The 18,351-nt window shown below is 38.4% G+C and overlaps 1 protein-coding gene across 8 annotated transcripts in view; it reads right to left on the reverse strand.

Moving 5' to 3' along the window:
- The window catches only part of AMMECR1 (AMMECR nuclear protein 1), a 115,262-nt gene that overhangs the window by 43,891 nt on the left and 53,020 nt on the right, over positions 1-18,351 (reverse strand). For 6 of the 8 annotated variants that reach the window (XR_014835523.1, XM_085008160.1, XM_003135311.7 and 3 more), the window contains one exon: positions 17,405-17,515. The exons of the other annotated variants lie outside the window; for them this stretch is intronic. Coding sequence is in view for 5 of the 6 variants with exons in the window: in XM_085008160.1 (XP_084864286.1) it covers positions 17,405-17,515 (111 nt within the window). In the remaining variant the exon portion in view is untranslated. The remainder of the gene's footprint in view (positions 1-17,404; positions 17,516-18,351) is intronic. 8 annotated transcript variants of the gene reach the window in all.

The raw sequence follows: 18,351 nt of genomic DNA on the forward strand, positions 1-18,351 counted from the left end.
GTCTATACATCTAAATAGCACTTATGACCTTCTTCCTCATCGTTCTCTGGGTGTGCTCGGCGACATCTCTGACAAGACTACAAGCTCCTAGAGGGTAGAGATCATGCATTGTTCATCTTTGTGCCTCCACAGTACCTAGCGCAGTACCATGCTGAGTTAAATGCTCAATAAATGTGGAATTGAACTCAATAAACCTTCATTTAGCCGGAGGTAATTGAGAAGCAAGACTGTCAGGATTTATAATAAATTCGATCTTTGACTACAGCTGTGCTGTTATAACTGCTGCTTATTTAGAGAAAATAGTGAATGCATCTTTCAATCAAGCTTCGAAACTATAGTAACTATTCTAAGTTTGAATTACCTTATTAAGAAAGTAAGTAGAACAGCAAGAACACTGAAATCTGTAGTAAAATGATGCCAATGAAGAAAGACCTTTTACTGTAGATTCAGCTGTACAAGTTCAACCAATGAACCACAAAGGCAGTCTTTTTTTTTTTTTTAACCCAGAATATACAAAGGGTAATATTAAGCATATTAATGAAAACTAGCTAGGAGACACTGGGTAGAGCTTTAGTTCTTAATCAGTAAGTGCTCCTTGCTGCAGCTGGATTTGGATCTTCTCCCACTGAAGGGCTGAGTAGATGTGATCCAACTGAATTTCCAAGTCTGACAAAATCACAGCTTGGAAGTGGCCTGACTACTGGCAATTGTTAAGCACAGTAAATCCCTTCTCCTTCTATAACCCCCTCAAATGTCCTGCATTCACAACTTTTTTTTTTTTACACCAGATGTTTTGTTAAAATTAACACATTCCTATCCAATGCATATTGAAAGGACTCCCCCCCCCCCACTGCATTCTGTTTAATTCCCAAATTGCTTATTCATTACACAGACAAATATTGCGTAGTATTTATTACAGGGGAGTGACAAGGAAAATCAGGCTCAGGACAGGGTGGGATCCATTCTGGGGTGAATATTCCTACCAACGATAAGTGCAGACAGGAGCCCGTAGAGAGGCTGCATCTCTCAAGAGGACTTTTTGAACTTGCTCATAAATACAATGAGGAAGGCCAAATCTTCTTCACTGGGAAAAGGGGGGTGAGGTACTGTTTTGTTTGCTGAATTCAAGTTTTATTTCTATGTCAACACAGCCTTTCTATGTGGTTTCATCTATTAACAGATTCAAGCAGTTAACTAGATACTCATAACATGGCATGACATGAAGACATGACCCGGGATTGCTCACCTCAAACTCTGTGCCCCCCGAGGTGTCCAGCTGTCCCACAAAGGTCATTTCTGACAAACCGTCACTCACCCAAATCTTTTTAAGACTAGGAACTACAAGTAAAACTTCACAGTAATTGCCATCTCTGAGGCCATTTCTTATAAGGATTTAAAAGAAATACATGGACAGTAGTGCCACTGTGAATAAAATGTCCCTGGTGAAACAATTCTAATAAGCAGCCTTGTGACACCAAATGCTTTTAAGTTGTGATTGTGCACCACAGGTAATACATAGGACGTGAAATATCATTCTCACTTCCTTTCTTCAGGCTATTTCTGTTTCTCATTCATCTCATTTGTAGAATTAGTATATATAGGCTTTTCCATGCAGCACATTTTATTCCTTTATTTCAGTTGTTTCATTTTACAATAGCAGAGCTTAACAGCTGCATCTAGGCTATCTAAATATTTTGTCTACTTAAAAAGCCTCCCATAATTGTGTTCCTGTCCTTTATTAAATGACAACTGATGCAGTTATAAAGCAAATAATGAGTAAAAAACTCAATCTAAAATTATAAATAGAAAACAAAATACAGATAATGTCTCACCTTAGGTTATGCCTAGGTTCCTAAAAATGAAAGTAATTTGCTTTTGCAAAATAATCTTATTGTCCTAGGCTTTACATTTTCAGAGATCCTTTAATCCTCATTTCTCACTGCTCTTGCATAGGCTCCTAACATTTTCTTTAATTACCTTGCCCACCTAAGTAAACAAATAATTCAGTATGCTAAAGGAACTGACCCTCTTATTCAAACATTTATTTAGATCTATGCCTAATCCCCCACAGCTACTCAAGGGATACAAAGCTGTGAAAAATTTAGCCCAGGGTCCTCAAGGGACTACCCATCCAGGTAGGGAAGACAGTCATGTAAGAAACTAAGGACACTGCCAGGCAAGCTAAAGAAAGTGCTGTGACAGAAGCACCAGCATCGTGTCATGAGCACCCAAAGGAAGAAGCAGTCACTCCGGGGGTTTGAGGAAAACCCTAGGTGAATCCTCTGGGAAACAGAAGATGGAATCTGCAATGTGAAACTGTAGAAATTTTCTTTCTGGAAGGTTTTCTTAGTCTTGAACTTAAAATGGGATACACCTAGGGCAAGAGACAGGACAGCAGCAATCAACTCTGACATTAAACAATTCTGCAGAACTTCTGTTCTACCAGCCTCCAGACACCCTTTCCTCCCACCTCCTTGGCCTATGACGCAAGCCTACAAATGATACTTAAGTGCATTGTTTAGCCTCACTGACATCCCAAAGACTAAATATGTTACTAATTTCTGGGCGAGCATCTCCAAGCCATTTGCTGGTTTCTCTTCCTGTATCACTCATTTTCCAGGTTGCCATGATGAGTCGCTGGTATGTCAGATCTAAATATATGAAATGACAGCTTTTTATGCTGACAAAATTCTTAAAATCCTACTGAGAAACACGTGACATGGACAATGTACCAGCCAACAGGGCCAGCAAGTTTGTAATAATTAACAGGCAGTATACGAATATAAATTGTGAAAGGTATTTTCTGGTCAGGTTTTGAAGTGCCTCTCCTAAAAACTGGCTTCCAGTGATCTATTATTTGTTTCAAAGGAAAAAAGTTCTTAAACGGATCAAGGGCAAAAACCGAAGATATTCACAAAGCCTATAGTTCTAAAGTTTTTATTACTATTTACCTCAAAATCTAAAAAAAGATAATGCACCCATAAAAGACTCATATACAATTTAAAAATCTTCCCTGTCTTTCAAATACTCAGATCCCCAAATCCCAGCTGCAGTAAGAGACACAATCTGGATCATTTTACTTTTTTAAGCCCTATGATCACAAGAAATCAAAGTTCGGTAAGATGGCCATAGTCCATGACTGAATACAAGTCTTTTCTGAAATCCCTTTTTTATTACTATAAGAAGAATGTCAGTCATGGATATATTTGTGCTCCATTTATAAAGCTGTTTCTTGTTTTGTAAGTTGCCCTAAGGAAATTTACACTGTAAAAATGACAACGAAGGCGATAAATTCAGCCTCAGTTACCTAGAAATTTGGAATTTGTTTCCTTAATTATCATGTCTAGGGAACAGACTGATTTCTTGCCCCCAAAATGATGTCTCCCCTTTGATGGGCTATAGAGAAGAACAGAGCCAGGGCTTTTATCTTCTGTTCCCTTATGGCGAAGGCTTCCTCAAGCCCCTCAGAAGTCACAGTAGCTGTCAGTGGGTTATGCCTGGCTAGAAACCCGAAGGCTGAACTAGTATGCCATGGGAACCTGCCGATGTTAAATGCAAATATTGCACAGAAAGAAATGGAGGCTTGAGAAGTGTATATCCCTGGAGAAAGATCAATTCTGATGGGATTATGGGAGTTCAGAACACCAAACTGGGCTGCGAGGATAGTTATAAAGAAATGAGGCACATGAGGGAGACATTGCACCACAGGAGGCGAAAGGAAAGCGAACCCAGGAGAAGTTGAGTAAGACTGCAATGAACAGGCTGAGGGTGTATGACAGAGACTTTGGAATACTGAGTTAAGAAACTGAGTCCCCACGTGAAAAGTTAGCCAATGTTTGTTTTTCCTGTGAGCTAAGACCAGTGGATAGCAGTTGAGTTAGCAGAACAAATAGTTATAAGAAGCTTTCGTGGGAGAAGACGGAGCGATGTTACTGGAGGGGAACATTTTGAGTCAGACAGAATCCGGTTCAAATTCAGGGGGTGTCATGTATGAGCTGTCATTCAGCAAGTTATTGAACTTCTCTAGGCTCCGGTTCTCCCTAACTGTAATATAAGTGAAATACCTTCAACTTCAGGCAGTTGTTGGGAAGATTAAGGGAGGTAACTTACATAAGATACTTTGGACAGGTGCAGCACACCCACAAAAACAGAAGTTATTATTGTAATTAGGAAATATAACTAGTAGTATGTTGGAGGCATGTTTGGGGGGAAAAAAGGGAAACTGAACAATAAACTTCAGATACATATATATTTGGATTTTGCTTCAGGCTTCTCTAACACTGATATTCTGTTACTCCTGTAGTTTTGGTTGAAGAGCTCTAACGGCATGCTTCATTTTTTTTTTTGAAAATATGCCAAAAACTTGACCCAAGGCAGATAACTTGAGGGTGAGACGTTAGATTACAAAATGATCATTTTATTACAAAGGGCCTTAAAACTGTATGCTTCTTAACATCAAAGTAAAATAAGTAAATTTCCCTACTTTTATGGGTCCCTTCCATTGTGGGAATTGTAGTGACATTCCCTGGTGATGTCAGAAGATGCGTGTTCTAACTCTCACACAATTTTGTGTTACACTGTTGGGGGTACCAAAAGTTCTAGTGCCAGTTCCCTCTCAGAATCTATGGACTCCCTGGCCTAGCCAATTCCCAAAGTCTAATGCAGGCAGTGAGAGACGATGTGATGGCAGCCGCTTCAAAGGTTTCAATAATGGGCCAGTTAAAATTGCTAAGGGTGGGTGGATAGGAGTCCGTTGTAAAGCTGTGCATCTTACCACTCCTAAACTTCTAAAGACTCAGCCATTACTCAGAGGGCTAGTTTGACCACTGCTGGTTAATGTGGCTTTCTATAAAGGATAAAGTGCTAAATACAGTCCATCTTTGACTTCTGGCATTTCAACTAAAGCTTTGTGGTAACTGGAGCTGTGGTGGTGGTTTAGAGGTGTTTAAAAATGGAATGGCTATTTAACTGGTAGTGAGTTCCAAGTCAATGGAGATATTCAGATAGAAGCTAGATGCCCATTTCTTGGGATATTTTAGGAGAGAACAAAGCGTCTGATAGAGGTGGGACTAGATGACTTCCGTGATGAGCATCAGTTCACGTTGTGCTTACTTCCATCACTTGTGGCACTTATAACAAGAGATCTACCTCATGTTAAGCTGCTTTCTAAAGTGTAATGGATAATGAGCCCCATCTCCTGGCTCGGTCTAACTCCAAGAAGCCTTAAACGACCCCTCTCACTACCGATCAGCATCGGCAACTGCTTCCAGCTCAAGTATACTGGCAGCAAGAGAAGGTGGCAAACCTAAGCTAACAGAAGCAGACAGAAAGGAAGGAGAGTAAAGACGGTTCTCAGGATCAAGTAAAGTTGCTACAGAGCCATGGGACTGGTTTTCGTTTATTTGCTTTGATGTGGCTGGTAAACCACTGCTGAGAGCAATTTCAAAAGGGAAGAGACAAACATGTAAAGTTAATCATTACAATCAATGTATTATTAATTGTTATAATAGAGCCCTGAACAAAGTGCTGTGAGCCCACAGAGATGGACCAACTTTGCTGGAGATTGTCAGGGAAATCTCAAAGAGGAAGTAATGAGCAAGCTGAGTCTTGAAGGATGACTAGGAGTTGACTGGCTAGAAATGGAAAAAAATCTTGTGGTTGGGAAAGAAGAGCCAGAGAGACATGAAAGACAGTATTTGGGAAGTGAATAATTGTGCATGGCTGGAGTGTGAGGTTAGGGCCTCGGATGCCTTATTTTTACGAAGGGTGGAAACAGGAGATGGAGATGGCAAGGGCAAAGGATGGTGGCACTGTAGAACAGCAACTTTACTCTGAGTGAAATACAGGCTTTGGAATGACTTTGCTTTTACTCTAGGCAACATTGCGGGGGGGGGTGTTCTTGTCTCAGGAATAAGGAATGAGAGTAATTGAGAAGTTCGTCATGCCAATGGGCACATCTGTGCCCATTTTGGCTGATGGGGTAAGTATGCTGCTCTGAGCAGTAATACATGCTATGAAGAGGAAGATGCAACAGCATAGGCAGGCACGTATGCTTAGAGCGTAGACACGACTTAGTGAGCTGATACATGAGGCACAGGAACATCTCAGTACACCGCAGAGGACAACTTGAAAATGCAGCCTTTTAAAAAAATGTGCTTTGAAAAAGAGCAATTACATTTTCTAACATATATTTACATGTTGCGAATTTAACATACTCATCCTTTCACCACTGACGTACTTAAGAGCTGCTTCAGCTAAAATCTACTATTACCTGAGTACTCCCATCCCTAGCCACTCCTCTTTAGCAGAGGTGGAAACTCAGGAAAGAGGAACTAATAAGCAATTTCTCCAGGCTGCTCTGAGGCCAGGGATCCAACCAGAGATCTCTGCTTTTGTCCACAGCATTTTCAGGCCAGTTGAAACACAAACTGTGTTCTCAGTGCCACTGCTACTCTGAAGAGCTCTTTTTCCAAGGTCACATTAGAAAAAGCCCTTCAGAGGGCTTTTGAAAAGAAATTAATTTTTTTTATGGCTGTACCCATGGCATATGGAAGTGCCTGGATCAGGGACTGAATCCACATATGGAAGCACCTGGGCCAGGGATTGAATCCAAGCCTCAGTTGTGGCAACGCCAGATCCTTTAACCCACTGCGCCAGGCCAGGGATCAAACCCACGCCTCTGCAGCAACCTGAGCTGCTGCAGTCAGATTCTTAACCCTCTGCACCACAGCAGGAACTCTGAAATTAACGTTTTTTAACCTTCTCATTCTTTCCTTTTAGATTCAAAGCAATTATTATTGGAATTACTAGTAACTATTCATGAGAGAGGCAAGTTTGGGGTACTCCAAATGCAGCATGTTTTTTGGGTTTTTTTTTTTTTGTTTTTTTTTGTCTTTTTTTGCTATTTCTTGGGCCACTCCCGCGGCATATGGAGGTTCCCAGGCTAGGAGTTGAATCGGAGCTGCAGCCACCGGCCTATGCCAGAGCCACAGCAACGCTGGATCCGAGCCGCGTCTGCAACCTACACCACAGCTCACGGCAACGCCAGATCGTTAACCCACTGAGCAAGGCCAGGGACCGTACCCGAAACTTCATGGTTCCTACTTGGATTTGTTAACCACTGCACCACGACGGGAACTCCCGAATGCAGCATGTTTTATATGCTGCGACGATGCTAAGATTCAGGGTGTGGTACTGAATCATACACATGTTCTTGTCTGAGTCCCCTTGTAATTCCCTGCCTAGGGTCTAGGGTGCAGGCTGTGAAAGAGAGCAAAACAAAGCCAACTGGCCCAAATGAGGATTGAACCCATGATCTGAGGAGCAATATAAATTCTTAACCACAGTATATGGTTATTTCCTGCTCTTCATAATATCGTAACACAGCACCATTTATTTCAAAGGCTTAGCAACCTTCTCCCTACCTAGGTAAGCAAAGCAATTCTCCTTAGCCGGGGAGCAACGGTAGGTGGTCTCAGAAGAATGGCTTAGGTTTAAAGCAGCCTGAAGAATGGAGGAGAAATTCTCCTTCCTCCCATCCTTAGTGAAGGGGCAACAGTTGGAATCTTTTCAATCAGCTTTGTGAAACCTATAAAGCAATCCTGAAAGCAGCTGGGTATAGGAACAGGAAGTTGAGTTCCTATACCCAATCCCTTTACTTAAAGCTTCTGAAGGATTTATTTTATGGTTTTTTCTAATCTCTTTCACCACTCGGAAGAACACAAAAGGTGGCATTTCCTTTTTTTTTTTTTTTTTTTTTTTTGCCTTTTTGCCTTTTTGCCTTTTCTAGGGCTGCTCCTGCAGCATAGGGAGGTTCCCAGGCTAGGGGTCTCATTGGAGCTGTAGCCACCAGCCTACACCACAGCCACAGCCACGCGGGATCCGAGCCGCGTCTGCGACCCACACCACAGCTCACGGCAACGCCGGAACCTCAACCCACTGAGCGAGGCCAGGGACCCAACCCGCAACCTCATGGTTCCTAGTCGGATTTGTTAACCACTGAGCCACGACAGGAACTCCAAAGTTGGCATTTCAATGTATAAACTTAAAGAATAAGGGTTAAAAATGGGACAATAACATGCTAATAATCTGATGTGAATGATGAAGCCATATAGTTTTGATATATTTATTTGGCAGGATAGCTTTGTGAGTTGAAGTAAAATTGTAAAATTAATTTTAAAAGTTTACTGAACATGAGACCAACTGTAAATCTATACTTTATGAATCTAATGTATTTCTTCACTTTTAAATTTTAAGCATATGGAAAAAGTACATTTGATATTAAAAATACTTAGAGCTTTATTCTCAATAGAATGTATTAAATACTGGTTGTCACCTTTGAAAATTCTTAGCACCTATGAAATTCTTATTCCAATAGAATTTTTTGAAGTTATCATTTGTCCATGTCTATTTTATTTGTTATGTAGTATGTGTTTTACTTTATTTTGTTAACAAGAAGCAGCCCAGAAAATGTAGCTCTTATAGAATGAGACATATTGAATTTGCTCTTTATTTAGAAAGTGAGAGAGAGAGAGAGGATATACAAAATCTGGAAATTGAAGTTCCCATCGTGGCTCAGTGGTTAACGAACCCAACTAGTATCCATGAGGACGCAGGTTCGATCCCTGGCCCCGCTCAGTGGGTTGAGGATCCCGAGTTGCTGTGGCTGTGGTATAGGCCAGCAGCTGTAGCTCCAATTTGACCCCTAGCCTGGGAACCTCCATATGCCACGGCTGCAGCCCTAAAAAAAAGAAAAAATACCAAAAAAAATCTGGAAATTGTTTCTAATACAGACATATTTATAATGTAAGATACAGGGCTAACAATAAGTGTTTAGGCTTTAAAGAACACCAAACTGTTATCAATCATGAAACGGAAAGTTTTTCCAAAGGCTACTACTTTGGATATCCACAACGGAGGTACTTTAAAGTTTGAGGGAAGGGCAAAGATCACAAAGGAGGGCTCTGTTTCTTTTGCCTTTTAAGGAGAGCTTTTAAAAGCATTTGCTCATGCTCACAAAATCTAAAAAAAAATTAATATTAAATTGCTGCACCAACCCCTCAACATTCAATTATTTTAGAATACTCAAATTACTAGCAAGTGCTAAGAGGGTATTATTTGCGTGATATTCTAGACCTGGATCATCACCCTAAGCACACATTGGTGTAAGCATCTTCTTTTTCCAGAACAGCAAGACACAAATCTGTTCTCTTATTCGTTCAAGTCCTAATGACTCAAATACTTTAGACATCTATAAGTAGACCCAGTATTTATTCTTTTAATGTTCAGACAAAGGTAAATATATTGTTAAGTGCCTACGGTATGATGTTAGGCCACATCTAATATGATAATGATTTTGTACAATATTTGTGTTCTACTTAATCTTTACCACTACAGTCTTTCATCTGAAAAAATGAAGAATATCTCAAGCAATGATTCTCAGGAAAGGAGGAAGATATCAGTTTACTCGACTGAAATCAAATATGATTTTATGGGGACAAGAGGAAAGTGGAATTCAAACTACTAAGATAATTTTCTTCATTTGCCAAGCATCAGGGCTATAACCCAACTGGTTCTAGATACTCTTTGGTGAAGTATGTGTGTGTGTGCACACAGATGCCTATGTGCACACTCTTTTAAGTCTCTGTTTCTGAGGTTTTGTTTTTTTCCATAGGAAGTTTATTTTCTTCCCTTCAAAATACGTGTTACTAAAATCTCTCAAAATACTCATACCTTGTATGTGGTCACTTTGATAATACAATTTATACACATCCCTGTAATTTGTTCATTTTTTTTTTGTCCACGTAGGATAGAAACGAACCAAAAAGTGGTACCAAGTGTTTTGCTTTTACTCACAGTGAACTGGGGATGTACCAAATAAAATAATTTCACAAACTGCTTTAATTACATTTCTGCCTTTATCACAAATGTACACTATCTGTTCATCCACTGTCACCTGTTCCGACTCTTTGACAAACATCACTTTCTACCTAGGACTGGAATGACTCATATAACTTATCTCTCCTACTATATTACATACTCCTAAGGCAAAAAGTAGATCAGATTTATAGGATGAACTGTTTAAACATAATTAAGGGGAGAAAAAGCAGCCTCCTAGGAGCAAAAGGGTAAGGTTTGGAGACAGATATAAGAATAGGGTCAATTTCTTATAGTTTACCTTCTCCCTAGGAAACACAAAACCCATGAGTTCTGACAGGGTGACAACCCATATTCAGATTCTCACACCGTCACTGTTTTACAGATGGCTTTTTCTGATTTTCTACCCAACAGCATTGTGCCTGTGGCTCTTAATCAAAGCAGCATAGGGATTCCAACTGGAGACTCTGAAGATGTGATAAGATTTCAGAATCTGATATACTCACTACATGTAATTTCTGTGACCGGAGGCGCTAGATGAATTCAGATAATTCTCTGTAACTCAGGAGCCATCACCCAGACAGGGAGTGGTTCTTGCTCTTTAGTTTCTCTTGCCACATTCTGCTGGCCAGTTTTTGGCCACATCTCTGCACAGTAGCATGACCAAGGGATTAACAAAGGAGTGCATTAAACTAGAGGCTAAAATAAAGATTTCAGATTTCCACAGGTTATATTTAGCTGTGCTATTCTATAGATAATTCTGGGTAAAGGGCATAGAACCGTCTAGGTTCCAAACTATACCTTGAATTAGATGCTTATAAAATCTCACAAACACTTAATTTCTCATTTGGTAATTTATACACTGAAACTAACAAATTAGGTATGTTTTAAGACTCGGGCCATGCTGCTTTTTGGAAATGGCAACAGAATGTAAATTGTGAATTAAGATAATTAATTTTTCATAGTGTTTTTGAAATATCCAGTTTAACTCTCTAAAAAGCATATTTTAGCCAGGAGTCTTGCCACAGACACTTGCCAAAAATAGTCTAGCCTTAACATCTCCATAATGAGCTTCCCTGACAATAGTGTACAGTCAGAAGTGACTCATGTACAGCTTTTCTTTTCATAAGAAAAAATCAATATGAGTGATGCTACCACTACCACGAGGACTGGGGGGGGGGAGCTTGCTTAAACTAATTATTCACAATGTGTCAAGTCTAGTTACCTAAAATAGTCAAGAATAAGAATGATCACAAAATAGTCTGCCTTGAAGGGGAAAAATATAATTATGCTGCCTACAATGGTTTTAAACCCATACTGTTTTAGAAAAATGCCAAATTACAACATCAAAATATAAAAGCAAATTTGGTTTACAATGAATCTACTTACACAGAAGTACCCAATGTAGTCAGGGCCTTTGAAAGAAATAAAGTAGGTCTGTTAGCTATTTCCAGTAACTCAAAAAGTCTAATAGCAAGTGAACATTTGTAACATATAAGCAATCATCATCTCTCTCATCTCTTCTCTCTCACTCACGTACACACTCTCACGTACACACACCCTTACTGACACAACAACAGAACACATCACCTTTTGTGTAGTCACCCTGTTGCCTAGAAAGGAACGAACCTCCCTTGCTAATTTCTCAGAATTAAGTAGTGCGACAGAGCAGCATAGTTCTGAATCAAGCTCCAGACACTGCCTGCACCTGCATAATTCCCTGCCAAGACATCGAAGTACAAACAAGTAGAGGAGAAGAAAAGAAAGATAGTCTTTTAAGTGTGATGATAGACCACATTCTTGTTTTATTAAATAAGAATACACCCATTAATCACTTGGATATTCTAGATAAATTATTACCAACTTGAACTTACAGAAAGGAATAGACCCACAGTTCACTGCACATTTATTAACCAAGACATTATGGAATCTTCTTTTACTGAGATGTTTGTGTTCATCTACATTAATTATAATTCTCTATAAAAATATATAATCTAAGTACTGAAAGAGAGGAAATAAATTTACCTTTGTTTTCTAATGGGCAAAAGCCATTAATGTAACTAGCTTAGTAAATACTAGAAATTATTCTTCAACTGGGACAAAGAATATTTCTACCTTGAAGTTTTGACCACTAATAAGCACATTAATTTGTGAACTATAATTTGTCACCATGGATAAACTTCTGTCGATAATTCTGAGCTCTCCATCCTGCTTCTTATTTGTTATAATCTTTCCTGCTTTTACTCACAGTCTCCAAGGCCAAGGAAATCATAGTCTATTAGTTTCATGTTGTAATTCTCACAAAGTTTTCCTGCTACTTACACAGAAACTATGTATTTTTATAATTGGGGGAAGTCCTCAGCCTATTCAGGTCTTATTTCAGTCTACAATAAATCAAACTTTCAATTAGAAGAACATAAAACTTGACCATGACAAGTATTTTTAACTTTGTTTTTGTTTTTTGTTCTGGCTGCACCCACAGCATGTGGAAGTTCTGGGGCTAGGGACCAAAACCATGCCACAGCAGTGACCCAAGCTGCTGCAAAGACAATGCCAGATCCTTAACCCGCTGCACCACAAGAGAAACCAGTATTTTATTTTTAGTATTATAATTTTTTCTTTTTATGGCCACACCTGCAGCATATGGAAGTTCCTGGGCTAGGGGTCAAATCAGCTCTGCAGCTAAGGCCTATGCCACAGCCACAACATCACCAGATTCGAGCTACATCTGTGACCTATGCTGTAGCTTGGGGCAACATGGAATCCTTAACCCATTGAGCAAGGTCAGGGATTAAACATCTTCACAGACACAATGTCTTGACCTGATGAGCCACAATGGGAACTCCCAGTATTTTAATTTTAAAACAGTGTATTTATAAATAAAAACTTAATCCAGGATAGGAATTTCATTTAAAAAGTACTTGGCCATTTCTAACATTTAGGTTTTAGAGATTAAGGGACCACAAAGAAACTAGATCATTGTCTTCTATAAAATGCTTAGTTTCTTTTCCCCCCCTTTTAGGGTCGCACTCACAGCATATGGAGGTTCAGGCTAGGGGTTGAATCAGAGCTACAGCTGCTTGCCTACACCACAGCCACAGTAACGCCAGATCCAAGCCACATCTGCAAACTACACCACAGCTCACATCAACACTGGATCCTTAACCCACTGAGTGAGGCCAGGGATAGAATCTGCAACCTCATGGTTACTAGTCGGATTTGTTTCCGCTGTGCCACAACAGGAACTCCAAAACAGTTAGCTTTTTAAAAGAAGAATGGGCACTCATATGGATTTCTGCATGCCCATGTTCACAGTAGCATCCTGTGCAATAGTCAAAAAGTGGAAGCCACTCAAGTTTCTATGCATGGGTGAATGGACAAACAAAACGTGGTAGATGCATTCAACAGAATACTATTCAGCCTTAAAAAGTAAGGCAATTCTTCTACAGATGTGATAAATTCATTTGAGTAATAAAAAAATGAAAAAATAAACATAAAAAATAAAAAGTAAGGCAATTCTAACACAGGCTACAACATGGATGAACCTGGAAGACACTATGCTAAATCAAATAAGCCAGTCACAAAAGGACAAATACTATAGGATTGATTCCACTTACGTGAAGTACCTAGAAGAGTCAAATTCATAGAGACGGAAAGTAGAATGATGGTTTTCAGGGGCTGGGGGAGAGGGAAATTGGAGGTAGTGTTCAGTGGGTACAGAGTTTTGCTTGGGGAAGATTAAAAAGTTCTGGAAATGAATGGTAGATGGTTGCACATGAGTGTGAATGAACTTAAGGCCACAGAATTACACACTTAATCTTGCTTAAAATGGTAAATTTCATGTTATGTATATTTTACAATAAAAAATAGAGTACAGCTGAGTAACATCCTGAAAACCGAACAATAATCTATCCAGTCGCAGATGAAGAAGACAGTGAGTGACCTGACATCTGAATCCTTTTAAAAAGAAATCTGGGAGTTCCCGTCGTGTCGCAGAGGAAATGAATCCGATTAGGAACCATGAGGTTGCGGGTTCAATTCCTGGCCTTGCTCAGTGGGTTAAAGATCTGGCATTGCCGTGAGAAAAAAAGAAATCTATACCTGTTGAGTCTTTAATTTCACCGTTTTATTTTTTGTTTTGTTCTCTCCTACCATTTTATCCCAAACCCTCTAAGTTCATTTGATTCTATTTATAAGTTTTATGATTTCTGGGTTTTAAGACCTGTAGACCAGACTACAAGAATCACCAATTGTTATGGTCAGAAGAACTGTATTCTTGAAATCTAGTTCACCATCTACATGGAGCCAAAGAACACAATTTCATATCATACAGAAGTATATTTTTTGTAATATAACCATTATCCTTTTCTACAATATTAATCAAAATTGATTTTCTCCAGACTAGTCTATGCAACCCTGAGTTATATACTTGTTGTAAGTCCATCTATGGATTTTCTGGAATTTAAAATAATGTTCTAAAATTTCAGTCTTAACTCCTAATTAGAATATCTGAAGAATTATTGACCCATGATTTATACAATTGATACGAACCTACTTTCAGGTTCATTATTTTCACAACAAAGCTGTGAAAATACATTCTCAGAAATTTTTTTTTGTCTTATCTTTTTTTTTTTGGGTCTTTGTGCAGCATATGGAGGTTCCCAGGCTAGGGGTCTAATTGGAGCTGTAGCTGCCAGCCTATGCCAGAGCCACGGCAACACCAGATCTGAGCCGCGTCTGCAAACTACACCACAGCTCATGGTAACACTGGCTCCTTAACCCCCTATACGAGGCCAGGGATCGAACCTGCATCCTCATGGATGCTAGTCGGATTTGTTAACCACCGAGCCAGGACAAGAATTCCTATTTTATCTTATCTTAAATGTAGCAGTTAAGAGCTTGGACTTTGAGGTCAGATGGTGTGGGTTTGAATCCTGTTTCTATCACTTACTAGATATATCAGTGGGTAAATTATTCAAATTCTCTAAGTCTCAGTTTCCTCATTTTTAAAATATGGATATAAATACCTAAGCATTGTTTTGAGGACCATTCATATAAAGCTCCTCTGCAGTGTCTGACATGTAGCAGGTTCTTAATAAATGGTAGCTATTAATACCACTAATAACAACAACACGTAGAAATGACAAGTGCCCTATGGGACTGAAAAATATTATATTGCAACTTTTTAAAATGATGCCACAGTTTTGACTCTAAAATGAATCCAGAAAAAAAAAGCAACAGTACATTTTAAGACTTCTTTGTTCATCTCTTTCAAATAACTTCACTCTTATCATCATATTAGGCAAAAGAAATTAAGCCAAACAAAAACAAGAAGAACAGGTACCTACATGTATATAAACAGACACAAACACATATCTCTCCAATGCGCTGTATACAAATTAAGGAAGTTGCATAGAAACATGGGGAAAAGAGTTGAAAAAACAGGAGGCATCATAAACTACAAAGAGGGTAATTACATATACAAATATAGGCAATTTCTAAGTTCAACCGTTTAAACGACTCATTCAGAATCACATTATTGTCAGAAAAAATATACTATAACCCTTCTAGTAACTACCCTAGGGCACAGATCCACAAGTCCAGAAAAATTGGATATTTTCATCCTTTATTTTATCCATGTAGACAAAAGAATATCATATTTTCTTTAAATAAAATCAAATTACTACTATAGTTATCACTACTAAGGATTTCTAAAGTATATAATATTTGATACTGGGATTTCTGCCACAGTTTCATTAGAGAGTACAAAGGTTTTCTATACTATCGACTTGGACTCAACTATAAAGAAAAATGGAAATTTCATAACAGACTTCTGTTTCTAAAGATGTGTTCCTTGAACACTAATGGCATAAGACACGAGGGTGGGAGGATAAAAGGGTTCTGCAGTCTGAAAGTCTGGGAAATGCTACATTCTGTATCTCTCAGAGATTCCCCACACTATTAACATAAAAGGTTCGGAGAAATCCTGCAGTGAGCAGAGCTGTTTAAATATGTTTAACCAATGTTCCCAAAATTCATTTGGACATAGAATTATTTTTTCAAGCAAGACCAAGGAACCAGTATTCCTCATAATACCTTATTTTAGGAAATATATAATAAATTGCCTTTTATTAGCTATTAAAAGAGTAATTTCACATGCACCTGTCCCAAAAAGATAGTTACTGGCAGAGTTTGCTCAACTCCCAAAATGAGTCCATGGTATTTTATGACAGGGACAAAAATCTAACATGCCTAGACTTGCATTTGTACTATCTTTAGCAAGTTGCGGTTATTTCCAGAATATGTGTTTCAACCGCCTTACTGCCTGTATATTCTTAATCAAGTCCAAACACTCAATTTCTAATACCTGTGAAAATTTAAGCATGAAAATGACCCTCCAAGCCTTTGCTTTTCTTTCTGGGCTTCAGTGTAAGCCAAGAAAAACCCTATAGCTGTGAGCTACATCTTCAAACATAAGAATACTAAACTCAGTTACCAGCATTTTATTAACTGGTGCTATGCTGCATTTATGCAGTTCTATAGTAAAATAATGACTCTTCTACAACATTAATCCTGAAGCAAAGTACTGGTTGATTATTACTTCTTTTCCCTGACATCCCCCTAATATCCCTATTAACTTTATAGAACAAAGTACTGTAATTACTACTTTATCTATTGGAGATTGAGCAACTTGCCAAGTACCAATAGTCAGCAGGGACCAATTTCTTGTTGGACAGACACTGTGCCTATTACAACTATAGAAATTGCATCAGATAATCGCCCTGAAATATGAACAAAAACAGGAAATTCCTTTACTAATAGCTTATTATTTAAGGAACTTTCTTCTTTTGAAATAATTTGGAATACAATTTGCTAGAAATCTAAACTTGAACCAAAAAATCCAATGGCATGCTAGATAGCTTTTTGTGAGTTCAGAAATTAAGAACAAAGTCTTAACAACTATAATGATGCATTCATTACTTTGTCCTTGTGTTAGATGAAACGAAATAAGTAACCTACAATTAATTCTGGGTAAAGTGTGAATGTGAATGATTAATGCAGCCAGGCTATAGCATCACTTTTTTCTTAGGTTCTCCCTCCATCTCCAAAGGTAAACAAAAGTGTAACAAAGCGTGTGAGATGAAATAGACATCAATTTTTGAAAAAGTCTAACAAAGAAATTCACAATGACTGTTATTATGGAAATAATACATTTAAATAACCCACAGATATTTGGTCACTGATTTTCAAGTTATACAAAATAAGCCAGCCAGTTGAAAGAGAAAAACACTTTAAAACATCTATGGCAGAATACATGTAATCACAGCATTTTATATTACGTTAATATATATCAATAACATTTTACCAGAGATAAGGCAAACGGTCTAAGAGAAGAAAAAAATCTGACATGAGAGAAGTCAAGAATGTTGACAATTCAGTAAAGGAAAAGGAGTTAAAGTATCACGTTCAAGTTTCATAAGTTTTTTTTTTTAATGTAGAAGCAGAGGTAACAAAAATTGGTCTTCACCTGGTAAGTGTGTACTCCCTGAGTCCTGAATGCAAATTCATGGCAGAAAAAGTACCTATGCATCCACGCAATCTTTTGTCTCGACCAATCTTCCATGTTACAAACAGTGGGCTGTAATGGAAGATAAAAATAGGGTAAATCAATCAATTCAATTCAAGGAAGTATTTGTTGAATATTTACTATATGCAAGATTAGGTGCCTGAAGACCAGATGACAGGCCTTCCGGGGCTTAGAGTCTGGCCCAATAGGATTACATTTAGCAACAATTATAGCTACGCTGTTTTGAGTATCCTATATGTTAGGAAGCCCAATAGATGTTTTCAACATATATATATATATATATATATATATATATATATATATATATATATATATGTTAATCCTCATCAACAACTCTAGGAGGCTGATACTATTACTCATATTCCGATTTTACAGATGAGGCAGTCCCACAGCTAACACGTCATCAAGTAGGAACTCAAAATTGGCCAGTCTTGACTATAGAGCTTTTACTGCCTGATTCCTCATTTTAAACCTCAAGTCACTGATTCCTAAATCTAGTCTGGAAAATCAAGGGAAAAAAATCAACAGACTCAATCTGAACACTTACTGAATGTATGGGGGGGGGGGCAAAGCACTGTGAAAGGTACTACTGGAGATACAAAATTGCCTAAGACAGAGTCTTTGGTCTCTAGGAGCCAGTACAGGAGGCAGGCATGTTCAGGCTAACACAAGGCAAAAGGAAGTAGGTGCTATAAACCATGTCTAAAATGCCAAAAAGTAGGCTACTGGGATAAAAGAAAATTTAATTGAGTTGTATCATCTTCAGCTTGGCCTAGACAAATGAGAAGAGTTTGGAGAAAGAGGTGAAGGACAACAGCAAATATTAACAAATTAATACCCTGAAACCAGACAATTTATTTTAATTTTTAGATAAAATTATTGCTGAT

Source organism: Sus scrofa, chromosome X, assembly GCF_054392235.1.
Source record: "Sus scrofa isolate SSC_HxYL_T2T_F1_AM1 chromosome X, Sscrofa_HxYL_maternal_Yorkshire_Landrace_v2.0, whole genome shotgun sequence".
Lineage (NCBI taxonomy): Eukaryota > Metazoa > Chordata > Mammalia > Artiodactyla > Suidae > Sus > Sus scrofa.